The 16,122-nt window shown below is 37.2% G+C and overlaps 1 protein-coding gene across 1 annotated transcript; it reads right to left on the bottom strand.

Moving 5' to 3' along the window:
* Positions 1–1,623: 1,623 nt before the first annotated feature.
* On the bottom strand, positions 1,624–16,016 carry LOC138331491 (serine-rich adhesin for platelets-like). Its single transcript, XM_069279161.1, has 3 exons — positions 15,935–16,016; positions 10,378–10,629; positions 1,624–7,250 (listed from the first exon to the last, which is right to left on the bottom strand). The coding sequence occupies exons 2-3, from the start codon at positions 10,606–10,608 to the stop codon at positions 3,525–3,527; spliced, it is 3,957 nt and encodes a 1,318-aa protein (XP_069135262.1). The 5' UTR covers positions 10,609–10,629; positions 15,935–16,016; the 3' UTR covers positions 1,624–3,524.
* Positions 16,017–16,122: the final 106 nt, after the last annotated feature.

The following is a 16,122-nucleotide window of genomic DNA, read 5'->3' as shown; positions in this document are numbered from 1 at the left end:
AAAGCCAAGATGACTCGGCAAAGCCTCGTCATCTCGGCTTTCCTAAGTCTCGCACCAAAATAAAACTTGTATTGTAAGATACTAACCATGTATTCTCTATGCATACTGTTAGTTTAAAAAAAAACCGTGCCAGGTCCCTGTGGTTTGGCTAGGCAACTGGGTGCAGTGAATTTGAGTTCAAGGCCTTGATATGGCACGAGTCATAAAATGTTCATCCTTCATCACTTGTGTTTCTTGTATATGGATGTAGGCCAAATAAGATAAAAAATATACTTGTTTCTGGTAACACCCTTTAAAACTGATCTAAGGACAAGTAGTAGGTTTTTTTTTTCTTGTTTGAAATACTTTTTCTTTCTTCACAGTTTCTTGCAGTGAAAAACTGAAAAAGACTTTATTCAACCTTATATAAACCATGAATTCCTACGTGTCTAAATTTACAGAATTTGTAGCAAAATTACTGATTATGTGCAAAAAAAAAAAAAAAAAGTTGGTAGTTGTTTGCTTGATGACAAATTTAAAACTGAAAAAAAGTTTTGAGTAGGCACTGATTTAAGGTGATTTTATAGGGTTGGGTGGGTTACCAGAAACTCATTTTTTGGTATGGCATTAGTTTTCACCAGCCTGAAGGACAAAAGATGGACGCTGCACCACTGTCTCACTCTTGTAACTGGTCACCTTAAAAGACAAACTCTCATTTAGATTTAGATTAATGTTTACTCAGAATATACATGTGTCGGTACATTTTCTGAACATATATATTTACATTACAAACAAGGTAAAACCTAGCCTTAGCTAAAACAGAAACTGTAAAACAAATAAACAATGAAGGTGGGTGTTAGCACAAATTGTATAATGTCCTCTGACATGAGTGAAATGCTTTATTTCTGTATCAAAGATGAATTGTGTACTGCAGGCAGATTACAGCTCCACACGGAAAGCCAAGATGACTCGGCACAGCCTCGTCGTCTCGGCTTTCCTAAGTCTCGCACCAAAATAAAACTTGTATTGTAAGATACTAACCATGTATTCTCTATGTATACTGTTAGTTTAAAAAAAACCGTGCCAGGTCCCTGTGGTTTGGCTAGGCAACTGGGTGCAGTGAATTTGAGTTCAAGGCCTTGATAGGGCACGAGTCATAAAATTTTCATCCTTCATCACTTGTGTTTCTTGTATATGGATGGAGGCCAAATAAGATAAAAAATATACTTGTTTCTGGTAACACCCTTTAAAACTGATCTAAGGACAAGTAGTAGGTTTTTTTTTCTTGTTTGAAATACTTTTTCTTTCTTCACAGTTTCTTGCAGTGAAAAACTGAAAAAGACTTTATTCAACCTTATATAAACCATGAATTCCTAGGTGTCTAAATTTACAGAATTTGTAGCAAAATTACTGTTTATGTGAAAAAAAAAAAAAAAGTTGGTAGTTGTTTGCTTGATGACAAATTTAAAACTGATAAAAAGTTTTGAGTAGGCACTGATTTAAGGTGATTTTATAGGGTTGGGTGGGTTACCAGAAACTCATTTTTTGGTATGGCATTAGTTTTCACCAGCCTGAAGGACAAAAGATGGACGCTGCACCACTGTCTCACTCTTGTAACTGGTGACCTTAAAAGACAAACTCTCATTTAGATTTAGATTAATGTTTACTCAGAATATACATGTGTCGGTACATTTTCTGAACATATATATTTACATTACAAACAAGGTAAAACCTAGCCTTAGCTAAAACAGAAATTGTAAAACAAATAAACAATGAAGGTGGATGTTAGCACAAATTGTAAAATGTCCTCTGACTTGAGTGAAATGCTTTATTTCTGTATCAAAGATGAATGGTGTACTGCAGGCAGATTACATATTGGCACTAAGACCGACAAAATGTCATCACCCATCGCCAGAGTTTCACGGTTGATTGAACTGATGACAACTGTAGCATAGCATAGTGTAATCTCCACCGCCGACAGAGCATAAATGATACCTATCAATTGAGAAATAACCAATGTTCAACCATGTAGATATGTATCCAACTAACACAAAAATATGTATGAAATAATTGATTTTGCTTTTGGAGCATTCACAATCAGTTCTTTATTCCATATAGGGCATAGTGCCATGGATTTTTTTCGGGATGCAATTAATTATTATTTTTATCTTGAATTAAAATAAAAAGCTTAAACTTTTCAATGGTGGTAATGGTGCAAAGTAAGTATCTTTTGTAACTGAAGAAAAAATACTGATTTGTTTGCTCCTGTTTTTAATTGAGAAAAAAATACATTTCGTCGGCCATGGAGCATCTATAAATCAACTAACTTAGTTATACTATCACAATCTCAGTGGCACAAATTATCATTAAATAGCAAAATTGGTGTCAATAGAAGACAACACAAGTGTAAATCCTTTCATGATTGATACCTTCCCAAAAGTGAGGTAACACTAGTATATGTATCGGAATATCATAGTATATCATAGAATATCATGTTTTTTATCCTTTGAAGAAGACATGAGTACTTTCAAAACTTGTACTTCAAACTTCATATACATGCAAAACATTAATTGTTATTTCCCGTGCACTTGATAATATTGTGAATTAAAAAAAAAATCTATTTATTTGAATATTGTGACCTTGAAAGCAAGGGGAGGTAATTCAGATGAACATTGTATGCACAAGAAATAAAACCTGAATCACTTTGCAAGTTTACAAAACTTATTTTTGTGTACAATTATTGCATATTTCAGGGTGATTAGTATTAGCGAAATATTGAAATATATTTGTGAAAAAGTTTGAAATACAAATACCATATTATGAAAACTGATAGACTTTTGTAACAACATATTGTGGTCATTATCAATAGTACTAAAGTTATATGTGCCACAATTTTCATACTTAGAAATTAAGAAAGAGCTTTTATATGTTGTTCACAACCTAAAATAACTAACATTTTGAGAATCAAAATGCATAGGTTTTAATTTTACAAGGTCAAATGAAATAATTAAAGAGTTCAAAATCAATTTTGGCCGTACTGCCAAAAATCTTTTTTTTTACGTCATGGTAAAACCAAGATGCCAAGTTGTGGTCTGTCTTTTCAGTTTAAAGCTTAATTAATCTTATCAAAACTTAAAGTTTTCACAGAAGAAAAAAAAAACATGTCAAAATTTTTGCCCCATTATGACACATATAACTTTAATAACATTCATCACAATAAATGTGAAGTATCTCCCTATTGTTTCAGTTGACAGAAAAGCCTCATCAAAGCTCAATTTTTTTTCAAAAATATTAATATTTGTTACAAAATAAACAGAATCTTTCATCAAGACCACATATATACCAGGACTATACATGTACATGGACTTATTAAAACTTGTTAATGTGCACTCATGCCAGTGCTAAATCACACGGCTGTCTGAACTAACCCTTTTAAATTATATGTATACATAGCTATTACAATCTAGCACAAAAACCCTACCACAAAATAATTCAATATTTTTCACATAAAGCAAGCTGCATGATAACAAAAAACACCAGTATTTCTAATCATCATCTTCTAAAATAGCTTCCATTTTAGCCAGTCTTTTCTTTACAACCAAATCTGACAATATTTTTTTCCTGCGCTGTCGTGGATCCAGTCCATTTTTCATAGCTTTTCTAAGTCTCATCTTTGTTTTAGCAGGAGGTACGAGCAGGGTTTCATCAAACGTGATTGATCGACGATATCTCTTCTTGCTGTAGACCTGCTCGTCAGCTGAGGGGGCTTCATAAATTGTTTCCCAGATTTTTGGAGCCGGTCGTTTAAAGTTTTTATTACGGTAAATATCCTCCACGGTAGGCTCAGTTTTAGTGAGTTTCCTTTTCCTGGAAACTTTTGCTTTCGGATCTTCATTATTTTTAGTATTCTCATGGCTATCGCTGACATCTTGCAACACGACTGTAGTTGTAGAAGGTTTGGACTCTGTTTCTAAAGGTGACATTGGAACGTCTTCATCTGTTGAGCAGCTGTCAAGTTTTTTTTGTCTATAGATTTCGATGGATCTCCTCTTCTGGACACGTGAACTCTTTCTTTTTGGTCTGTCCAGTAATTCCAGATCCTCCAATTCTGCGACCAATGAATCTTTGACAATAGTATTCACATCAATTTCCTTCAAATCTTCGACAGAATCTTGTTTAGGTGTCACATGAGAACAAATATTTTCTGTCTTGTCCAACATTTTATCTTCTGGTGTTGTTGATGAATCTACAAACTCTTTTGTTTGCTTCGTCACCTTCTGTCCGTCGACCGATTTTCTTGGCCTTCCTCGTTTCTTTGGAGGTGGAGCAATCACCGGTGCCTGATCATGATCATCTATGCCCAGGTACTCGTCTAACGACTTAAGATCTTCAGCCGTTAACTGCTTAATGTTGCCCTTGACTTGTGGTTGACTATCAGAAATGTTGCTTTTTGTGCTTTTAGAATCGTTCATAGGTTCACTGCTCGACAATTGTGGCAAGGAGCTCTTCTGAACCTCATTTCCACTCATCTCACTCGAATTTACATCCAATAACTCCTCAACCAAAGCTGAAGGTGGTATAAAACTCATCGACTTTCTTAACCTACCTCTTTTCTTTTCTACATTTACTGATGGTAACGATGGTAACTCACTCCCTCCATTCCCTGGGATAGATTCACTGCACTTGTTTGATACATTATCATTTGATGCGAGACAAATTTTCCGTGGACGACCTCTCTTTTTTGCTGCGTTTAAAGTTGATAAGGAAGACGACTTACTTTCTGCACAAAGTGGAATAGATTCCTCCCAAGATGAGGTATCATTTGATAATGGATTAGTTTTTTGTTGGCGACCACGTTTCTTAGCTACATTTTTGGACAATGATGAAGATGCATCATTTCCTGTGTCATTTGAATTCTCTAAACAAGTCGATGTAGACTCACTTTCCATCCTAGAGGATGTATCATTTGACAGAGGATCAACTTCAAATAGATGACCCTTTTGTTTACCTACATTTTCTGTACATGTTGGATTAGAATCCTCACTTGTGGAATACAACACTTCCTCACCTTCACTCTCCATTACGGAGCCAAGCAATCCTGTCTTTGAAGATATAGGCACATCTACTGCTACTGATGACGAGGCTGAACTTTCATGAGCTAACCTTGCCGTGTTTCCAATGGATTTTCTGGCTCGACGTTTTTTCCTTTCTGCACCAGATGAGGCAAATGTCAATTCATTCGTAGTTGATTCTGATGGTGCATTCCCCACATCACACAACGCTAACCCAGTTTTGTCAGTTTTCAGACTTGACTGATCATTTCGAAGACAACTTTCACCAACAGTTAAGGATGCAGCTTGGTCACAATCATCAAATTTCATTTTCTTCACTTGACAGCTACCGTCATCTGTAGAGACGCCATCAACTTCAGAAACCGTATTCAAACTAAGTTTATTCACACTTTCTGATAATTCACATCTTGCTGGCTCGTGACTGACAAGTCCTAATGATTTCCTTCCCATCCTCTTTGCTTTAACAGTTTTTACCTTCTTAAACGATAACTTAGACATACTTGATGTAGTTTCCATGGCATCAGGACTTTCTAGAATATTGTTGAGTTTGGGAGAACAAGAAACATGTGGAACTGTTTCAGTCTCTTCTTGTCCAGTTTTGAGAGCCGTTTCAGAGACTTCGTCCTCCTGCGATGGCTCAGAGTTTATGTAATTGAAACATACCTCTAAATGTTCTTTGACAGCTTCCTCTGAACACGCTGGGTTAACACTATCTACATTAGCACTTGTTATCTCTCTGTTTGTATCGGTCACAAATTCAACATCTTCAGATTTACTCTCACTTACGACAGTTTGATTAAATGTGGAAGTTGAAGAAGAAAACTGCTGACTTGAGCATGCATCAGATAATATCATGGACGCCTGCTTTTTACATTGAGATTTTTGTACAGCAGAAAGTTGACTATCATGATCTGGCCTTTCAAGTTTATCAGTCTCACACAAACTATCAACATTGTCTTGTATATTTGCTGTCACCACAGAAGACGATGATCCAGTTTTCTCACACAACACATTATCCAACATATTTGTTTCCCCTCTAAAACCGACTATGTTGAAGTTGCCAGCTGCGACTTCTACATTCAAGTTTTCTGTATTTACAGTCTCTGGTAGTTTTTCACTTGTAGCACCTTCAAATTTTATTGAAGTGAACGTTTCGTCCTGTGAGGCTACTTCATTGTTCTGATTACCATCTGGACTATTTCTAACCGCATGAGCCAGCTTGCCTGCCAGAGATCTACATATGGACAGAAATCCAGAGGTCTGCGATTTTGTATGAGGAACAACACTTGAGGTAGATTTTGACCTTGCTTGCTTTTTCTGAGTTGATTTCAAAGTGTTTGACTTTCGTATAGAAGTAGATGTTTTCTGAACATTTTCATCTTTCTCAAAAGCTTTCTTACAAGTTTTCCAAACATCTTCATCATCATCATTGATTGCATCATCATTTGACCTTTTGACCTTGTCTGCTGGTGTTAGATAGATTGGTGAAAAAGTTGCGTTTGGACTTTGGTAATCTGGCGGAGAAATGTTCTTAAAAACAGGCTGGGATGGAGAGTAGGGGGTCAGATTTGAGGTCAAATCTGATAGGAATTTTCTTGGTTTATCAACTGGGGTCACAGTGGAGGTCAAGTCTTGCGTAGTCCCTGTGTGTGCATCTACTGGGGACAACACGATCCCTTTACTTCCCTTTGCAGAATTAGAATTGCTTGGTACACCGACACCAAACAACTTGTGGTACTGCTGAGGAGTTGAGACAGGATGACTGATGTTGTAATCACTAGCCTCGAAACATGGCGATAAACTGGCAGTACTATTATCGCTTGGTAAATAGTCAGAAAATGAATTGAGAGCTGAACTGCAACCGTTTTGTTGATGAAGTCGTGTCTCTTCGTGCTCTGTAGGACTAGTCGCATCCATAACTGGACTCTGGCTCTGTGGTACTATATAACTGTCAGAGAGGCGACTACCATTGTTCTCTGATGGGCTGTTGATGTCCCCCGTCCGGGAAAGTTCCACACTCATATGGTGGTCTGGAGTCTCGGGTTTATCAAGTAGGGTACCTTTAGTAGGAGACTCTAGTCCATTAACCATGGACACCATCGGGTGGTGGACGAGGGATTTACGTCGATTCCGCCTCATCGTCAACTCTGCCATTTCAGGCGAGTCTGTAGCCATCCAGACACTGCCATACTCGGAGGCCTGAAATTATATAACATAAGTTGTGATAATTTTAGGTAAAACACATTTTCATATTTTAATATTTAATATAAGTGGTTTCTTATTTGATCAACATATAGATCTATGTATATATGGCAACTTGGCAAGCCCTACATCTACAGTAAAACATGGTTATAATGTCAATGACCCTACGATGCTCTACGTTACGCTCCAATACAATTCCTAACAACTTCCTGTTCTGGGTCACCTCACTCAGCATGACCCCTGGCCTAGAATCGGAACATCACAGGGCATACTGGTTATACTTGCGAATGAATCAACGACACTGAAGATTTTGTAGGCGACATGCTGATTGCCACAGGGGTCATGTTGAGGTGATCCTGAACGTGGAGTTGCTATATCCTGACGTATTGGAGCATATTGTAGTGAAGCAGAATTACAAGGCTTATTTTGATTAGAATGAATTAATAACCAATAGACTTGATAAGAACAGGGAAGGAAGGAGTGTTTGTAAGTGTCTATTCTATAGTATGGACTTTGGTATGAGAGATAATGTGAATGTGGAGCGGGATGTAACTGTGGGTCAAGTACACTCTCTTTATCTATTGATACACGATACATTATTGGTGATTATAGCTTAGTACATGTGTGTTTTCCTGTCTGTCAGCTAAGGCAGCTAGACTATTCGGTCTTTGCATATTACAGAGTTAGCTCCCCTGCGGGTAAGTATCCATTGTGACATCATTATTTTCTCCGAAATGTATGACATTACGCTCCCAAACACATGACGTCACAATCAATATCTACCCAGAAGGGCAAATAACTCTGTAATACTTTGGCTAATAAACAAGAGATCCCAGAGGGATCTTGGCGCCCACCAAAGAATAATCTATATCTGACAAAGGAAAGATGGATCTTTTCTCTACTTTTTAAACTTTTTCAAACATACTACATATAAAATTTGAGACAGATCGCTTCAGTACCTGTTTAGAAATAGCGGTAACAAACTTCAACTATTAAAATCCAAGACGACTCCTTGGCGGCCATCTTGTTGATCAATCGGTCCCAAATCACAATATGCACAACTAGGGCCCTAGGGGAACCTACATGTGAAATTTGAGAAAGATCCATTCAATACTTTCTGAGAAATAGCGATAACAAACTTTGAATATAAAAATCAAAGATGGCTGCCTGGCAGCAATTTTGTTGACCGATCGGTCCCAAATCACAATATGCACAACTAGGGCCCTAGGGGAACCTACATATGAATTTTGAGACAGATCCCTTCAGTACTTTCTGAGAAATAGCGATAACAAACTTTGAATAACAAAATCCAAGATGGCTGCCTGGCGGCCATCTTGTTAACCGATCGGTCCCAAAATGCAATATGCACAACTAGGTCCCTAGGGGAACCTACATATGAAATTTGAGACAGATCCCTTCAGTACTATCTGAGAAATAGCCATAACAAACTTTAACTATCGAAATCCAAGATGGCCGCCTGGCGGCCATCTTATTTTTCCTATCAGCCTCAAAATCTGTATGTCACAACTAGGGACCAAGGGTAACCTCCATGTGAAGTTTGAATAAAATTCCTTCAGCAGTTCTCAAGAAATATCGATAACAAACTTCAACTGCCAAAATCAAAGATGGCTGCCTGGCGGCCATCTTGTTTTTCCGATCAGCCTCAAAATCTGTATGGCACAACTAGGGACCAAGGGTAACCTCCATGTGAAGTTTGAACAAAATCCCTTCAGTAGTTCTCAAGAAATATTGATAACAAACTTCACTGCCAAATCAAAGATGGCTGCCTGGCCGCCATCTTGTTTTTCCGATCAGCCTCAAAACTTATGGCACACTAGGGACCAAGGTACCTCCATGTGAAGTTTGAACAAAATCCCTTCAGTAGTTCTCAAGCAAACTTCAACTGCCAAAATCAAAGATGGCTGCCTGGCGGCCATCTTGTTTTTCCGATCAGCCTCAAAATCTGTATGGCACAACTAGGGACCAAGGGTAACCTCCATGTGAAGTTTGAACAAAATCCCTTCAGTAGTTCTCAAGAAATATCGATAACAAACTTCAACTGCCAAAATCAAAGATGGCTGCCTGGCGGCCATCTTGTTTTTTCCGATCAGCCTCAAAATCTGTATGGCACAACTAGGGACCAAGGGTAACCTCCATGTGAAGTTTGAACAAAATCCCTTCAGTAGTTCTCAAGAAATATCGATAACAAACTTCAACTGCCAAAATCAAAGATGGCTGCCTGGCGGCCATCTTGTTTTTCCGATCAGCCTCAAAATCTGTATGGCACAACTAGGGACCAAGGGGTCTCTCCATGTGAAGTTTGAACAAAATCCCTGCAGCAGTTTTTAAGAAATAGTGATAACAAGCATTGTTTACGGACGGACGATGGACGATGGACCACGGACGCAGGGCGATTTGAATAGCCCACCATCTGATGATGGTGGGCTAAAAATGTCACCAGAGGTGTTATGAATTCTATAAGTGACATACTGAGCAGATCTACGTTGGTCCATGCCTTCCTAGGTATTTTAAGGATATTCCCCTTCTGATATGGATCCCATACTAAGGATTTTTTCCTTCTGATAAATGGAGGGGCCGCAGTGGCCGAGTGGTTAAGAGGTCCCAACATATTACCACAAGCATTCCACCTCTGGGATGCAGGTTCAAATCCCATGTGGGGCAGTTGCCAGGAGTAAGGACTTTTATACTTGTTCTTTTATGTTTCATTTTGATTTTCTAATTTCAGTTCACCTAATTGAAGCCCAAGGTCTTGTTGGCTGTACTGGCTCCAGGATCATGAAAGAGTCTTCAAGTTTTGACTTAGCTTATCATATATGACATTACTTTTTGTAACATCATCTTTTGATTGTTTTGGACCTAAGTTAGGCCTAGTGATGTTATTGATGATCATGTGGGAATCCCATTTTAGGCCATGTTGGATTGTTCATCCTTGATAGTTTGCCTTGTCTTTACAGAGACCACAGAGATAATATTATAAAACTCTTTCATATGTGCCAATGTAATACATTACGGTGTTATTAGAAAACTATTTCACAGTAAGTTTTGGGAAAATATTGTTGAAATTTGGAAATAGAAAGTCACAATGTTTTTTTTTAATTTTCACCTGCAATTGTTGTGCTTCCATAGTTCGTACTCCATCGGTGGACACAGCAGCGATCTCAGCATCTTGACTGTTGTTGTTGACAGTACATATGTCATCTGTTTGTTCTTCATCACAGATCGGCTCTAAACCATGTATTTGTGACTGTCTACGGAGACGAACAGATCTCCGTTTCTTTGCCTTTGTCCCTCGTCTGGTCCCAAGATTGTCCAAGAAATCCAGGTCTAGATCCATTATAAATAGTGGCCTTTAAATCTGTAAAATTAAATGAAGTCCATACTTTTAGCATTAATAAACTCAATTCACCCTTAGGCAAAGATTTACTGGAATCGCTTTGAGAAGTCCTGGATTTTCCTTTGGGACTTATCAAAATTTTGAGAACCATCAATATTTCTTTGTACTAGGATTCATCAACGTTTGAAAATAAGTAGTACTAGTCCTACAGACATTTCTGCTTAGGTATTGTCCTAAGGCTATACTAAGAAAAGAATTCTCAGAAGATCTTCCAGCTTCTAGAAAGAAAAGCTTCCAGAAGTAGATCTAGAGAGGAGTTACAAATTGAGCCATCAAAAGTCATATTCTATCAGTAGAAGATTGCAAATCGAATGAGGCTCTGACATGTCACTTAGTTATCTGCTCTTACAGGTGGGTGAATATTTATTGTTTTGAGCTTAAAATAAAATATTTTTTGTTTCCCCTTTAACCTACAGAACAACTCCTACCTAATTAAAATATTTTATTGCCATTTTAATTTCCAGACCAAAATTATCTATCATTTCTGATATTAAAGATGCTCCACCGCTGACAAATGGTATTTTTTTCACTATCAAAAACAGAAGCAGACGATTTCATATTTTTCTTCAATTACAAAAGTTACTTACTTTACACCATTACCACCATTGAAAAGTTTGAGCTTCTAATTTCACTTCAAGTTGAAAATGTAGAAAATAATTAATTGCATCCCGAAAAAAATCTGTGGCACTATATCTTATATGGAGAGAAGTACTGATTGCGCATTCACCAAAGGCAAAATAAATTATCTTTTATTATTTTTTGCGTTCATTAGACATATATATACAAGATTAAACACCAATTATTGTTCTAATGATGAATGCCATTTTTGCTCTGTCGGCAGTGGAGCATCTTTAACTTTTGTTTGTTTATTTTCAAAATAATATGAATCGATCGCGACAATTAATATAAATACAATGTAGCATTATCGGTTTTGTTTCTGTTCTTAATACAATTATTTATACTTCAGTTTTGAAAATAAACCTATGAATTATTTGGGGTATTTGTTGTCTAACCAAGAAAAATATTTTACCTATCTACCCAACACTGAGTACGAGCGGGTAAACAATCTGTGACGGTAATTTTTTTCGCTGTTAGTCATTTGGACTAGTAAACCCCAAAATGTTACTGGTCCTACTATTTAATCACTACTCCAAATTAGATATACAGTAGTTTTGCTTCAGTACTTCAGTCATGATCAGTTTCAATTTTTGATCCAAGTTACAGTCTGGCGTACAGTTAGTGAACACAAGTTCTCACAAAATGATGCATCCGGATAGAAATAATCGCATACAGAATGCACACAAAATGTGTTGAAAAATGCAATTGACCACCACTCCTGTATATCAGGTGTGGGTCACTAGTTCAATCGGACTAGTTCATTACATTTGGCACTAGTTCGACTGTAAAATTACTAGTCATGGGCATCGGACTAGTGCTTAAAGATGCAGACTGGGTAAAGGGGAAACAAACAATTCATTAGGGCTAGCCTGTCTTAATTGAGGAAGTTACCCCTTTCACCTCAAAATATAACTTGATGTTTCATTTAAGCTTGTAAACATATATGACATCTAAACAAAGAGCAAATTAACTCTAGTTATAATATATAGGCAATAAATACAGAGTAGAGTATCCACTTGACCCTTGATTTTAGCAGTCAAATCACAATTTCTCATAAATTTGAATGAGTCAACACATAGACATACATATATACATATGCCCCAAACACAAATCTGGTTTTTGGGAGTCAAAATCATACTCTCAGGGGTCTACTGGATGCCCTTCAGAGTAATTTTACATCACATAAATAAATATAAACAAGCATATTTTTCGCTGCCAAACCTGAAGTAATTATAACTGAATGAAAATTTCAGGAAATAATTTCTCAACTTGAACTTTGTAGCCAAGCGCACTCAGTCTGATGCTTTCCCTCCACTACGTATGTTATAAATTAAACAACCCGTTAAAGACAAAAGCTATTGTCATTGATGTATGGTTGAAAAAATAGCAGCACCCTTTGAAACATCAATGTTGTTTGCGACAGATTCAAAACACCAGATATTAAGATGTTTGTGAGTCATTTTTTATTAGATTGGACACCAGTTTTTGTGTTTCATACATATGATTCAGCGTCCAATTTTGTCATGAGATCACAGTTTATCTTTGCATAATTTGTTCAACTTTGTGAAACAGAAACCTCTTTCTATCTCTTTGGATAGCAACGTATCCATGTACTGCATTTAGCTGGTCTAAAACATTTAATAATTGATTGATTATCTAATAAATAGTCAGTAATATGACTTCGCTAGGAGCTGTTGTTGAAACTGTTGTAGGTCACTACTATCGCTTCAGTTCAGTTTGGTTGACATATCAAAGCCCTGTTTTCATTGGTCGCCTGAAACTAGCCGCATCCAATCAGAAAATGAAAGCGGGTACTTCAATGTTGCAGGCCAGGACAAGAGCATCAGACTGAATATTCTTGGCTAGCTAAGTTGTAATTTCCCCAATTCTGGGGTTTCGAGATCCCAAAACGATGTGGGTAAAGTACAATTTACTGTTAATTAGGCTCACCTTCCGGTGATTATTACGTCATGAAACTTACGTCAAATGATGACGTCATTACACTGGAACTAATATAAACAAGTATTAGCTTCCCAAAAAGCTAAGAAGGCTACCATACAGCATTATTTATAAGGAAGCAATGATAGGAAAGCTTGACGCATTGTTCACAGTTAGCTGCCATAGTTCTTATGACAATTTATTTTTGAAGAATGCTTTCGTATTCAATGTAAAAGATAATCAACTTCATGATATTTATGAAAGAGCCACTAGGCTACCTTTCCGAAACAAGAAAAATAAAAGTTTCTTTAAAACAATTATAACATAATATGGCCAAAGATGAGGTTACAACACCAAACAAGTTGAAGTTTTGCCGTCTGGCGCAGAAACAGTAAACTAACACGCTGTAATTATGACGATGTTAGGAAACATAATACAACCTGGGTTATGAAAATGAACGTTTTGTGTATTTTAATAAAGTTGTTCAGAAGGTGCAGTGGGCCTTTCCCTAATGCTTACAAGTTTTCCGTTTAATTGTACTGTACTGATAATGATATGCAGCATGTACATGTACTTGGACAAGTTGGTGTAATATCAAATTGTATCATACGCATAGAAACAAGCATAACATTTAGGTTAAAACTGTAATTTACTTTAGCGCATACAGTTCCACAAATATCCCCTAAGTAAAGCCTAACTTTGTTTCAGCATCTCCCATATACGGACACTTTTTACAAGTAGGTCATGATCATCTAGCTAACAGTACTAGTTAGGCTATATGTAGATGCTACACACGCTCCCGACGATGTAAACAAAACTCGGCAAATCACTGAACTATTTCTGTCAATATCTCCGAGGGGATCTGATTGCAAACCTAGGTTCTATTCAATACATGTGGCGCCGTCTTGTGTGATTTCTGAGAATAATGTCCGACAACCAGAAAAAACATTCGGACTTCTCTGGGTTTATCAAATGATAATTTGTTTGCAATAATTTCCCCACTGGTACTCCTTTTTACACATGAAATCTTCAACAACAAGTAACCAATCAACACACGTAAATCGTTTTGGCCAGCCAATCAAAGTGAACAGACTATTTATAACCATGTGAAATCCTAACAACATGGCAGGCAAAGCGACCGATTATAATAGCTACCATCCTGGGATGGTAGCAATCATCCTGGGATGGTAGCAATTATCCAATTATAACTTATTTCAAGTTTTACTATTTCTCCGAAATTCTGCTTTTATCGCATATTTTCCCACAGCCACAGACCACATTCCAAATGTATTGATAAAGCCTCTTTAATCTATATTAAAAAAAATCCAAGACTTAAGACTAGATGCCTGGAGATGGCTAGATGTGATAAAAGACCAAAAAAAAAAAAAAAAAAAAAATTCATGTCAATGGAATAATCTTAAATAAATAGTCCAGTAGAAAAATAAATATAGCCTAGATTCATGATATTGGCTGGCAACTCAGCATAAATTATCACTTATCTCACAAATAATTTCAATAGATATTAAAACTTTAACAACTCGAACCAATATCCAGTTTTGTTTGGAACATTATGAATAAACATGACGATGTTACAAAAATTGATTCTCTATAGGGGTTTTAGAATGTATAGCAATGTTAGAGGTATAGCACGACGAGACACATTAGATCATTACGTCATGTCTAAACGTCGCCTCGGTATTGCCCGGGGCCGTCAGAAGTTTCTCAATACTGACGTCTCATATTATTGGATTACTCTAGGGGTTGCTATCACCAACGTAATAGCCACCCCTGCACTATCTCATAGTAAAATTGGAGGCAGTTTAGTAAATCACAGGCCTGCAGAGACTTCCTTTGAAGATTACACAGAGAGCGACACCCAACTTGAAAGAAACACAATCAGCTACAGTGCATCATTATACAATTCTTTTAATGTACATCTAAGGATCAAATGTCAGTGATAGTAACCCCTGGAGTATCGGGGATGGGTAATGGGCCTATCCGCCTGTTGTTATGAATAAGGTATATTATCAGGCGACCAGTTCTAGCCAAGTACCAGATCTTGCCATCGAATCTGTATCTGCACAATTAACATGAAAATTTATTCACTAAAGCCATCTTCTGATAGAAGACACTACCATTATGATTACCACAAAAAGTGGTCAGAAAATTCGTGTGTGATCATACAAGTACACATGCGATGGCGAGAATTGACTCGGCGAGAACTGGTCGCTTGAACTGTAACTAATAGGATAGCAGACTTCATCCCCATAACATTGAGCTGGTCAGCCGTTTTTTTTATCGGACATTATTTTGCTGATTGTCGACAAGACGACATGTTTCAAAGTGTCTAGTTGCTACTTCTACCATTGTTGGAGTATAAAGCTTCATTCATATCTTGGCCAAAAACGTAGATAAACTATCCTGGTAGGCGAGGCCTTATGTGTAAACCAACCACAGGGCCATGTATAGTTTCTATATGAAAAACATTTTTCATATAGAAACTATACATGGCCCTGTGAACCACCGAAAGAAAATCGGGATGGGGAATGGTCAATGGAATAGGTGCCTACTGACTGTACAAAATGTCCTCCGTTATCAGTAGGATTAAGATATAAAAGCGTTAATTTTGATTCAATTGGTTACGGATTGCTATATCAAAAACAGGCGAGGTTGTTATCGCATTCGTGAAAATACAATTAAAGATTAGTACCAGTTCGAATATAAACACGAACACCCCATCTTCTTTGCTTCCGTTTGAAATATCCCACGAATATGCAGCCAATGACTTGCCCTGAAATTCATGCGCATGCGCAAAGAACGCTGGAAGTGAAAGTACATGGTGCTACCGGCAAGAGGATCATTGCTGTCAACTGAACCACTCTCAAGAAAGAACCAAAT

This window comes from Argopecten irradians, chromosome 9 (genome assembly GCF_041381155.1).
Source record: "Argopecten irradians isolate NY chromosome 9, Ai_NY, whole genome shotgun sequence".
Classification (NCBI taxonomy): Eukaryota; Metazoa; Mollusca; class Bivalvia; order Pectinida; family Pectinidae; genus Argopecten; species Argopecten irradians.
The sequence above is the reverse complement of the archived record's forward strand: the minus strand, read 5'-3'. Positions and strand labels throughout refer to the sequence as shown.

Excerpts from the sequence above, each read along its gene's own strand:
- LOC138331491 (XM_069279161.1), bottom strand. The coding sequence starts at position 10,608 with ATGGATCTAGACCTGGATTTCTTGGACAATCTTGGGACCAGACGAGGG. Across the intron at positions 7,251-10,377 it reads TGGAAGCACAACAATTGCAG|GCCTCCGAGTATGGCAGTGT; the intron begins GTGAAAATTAAA and ends ATATAATTTCAG.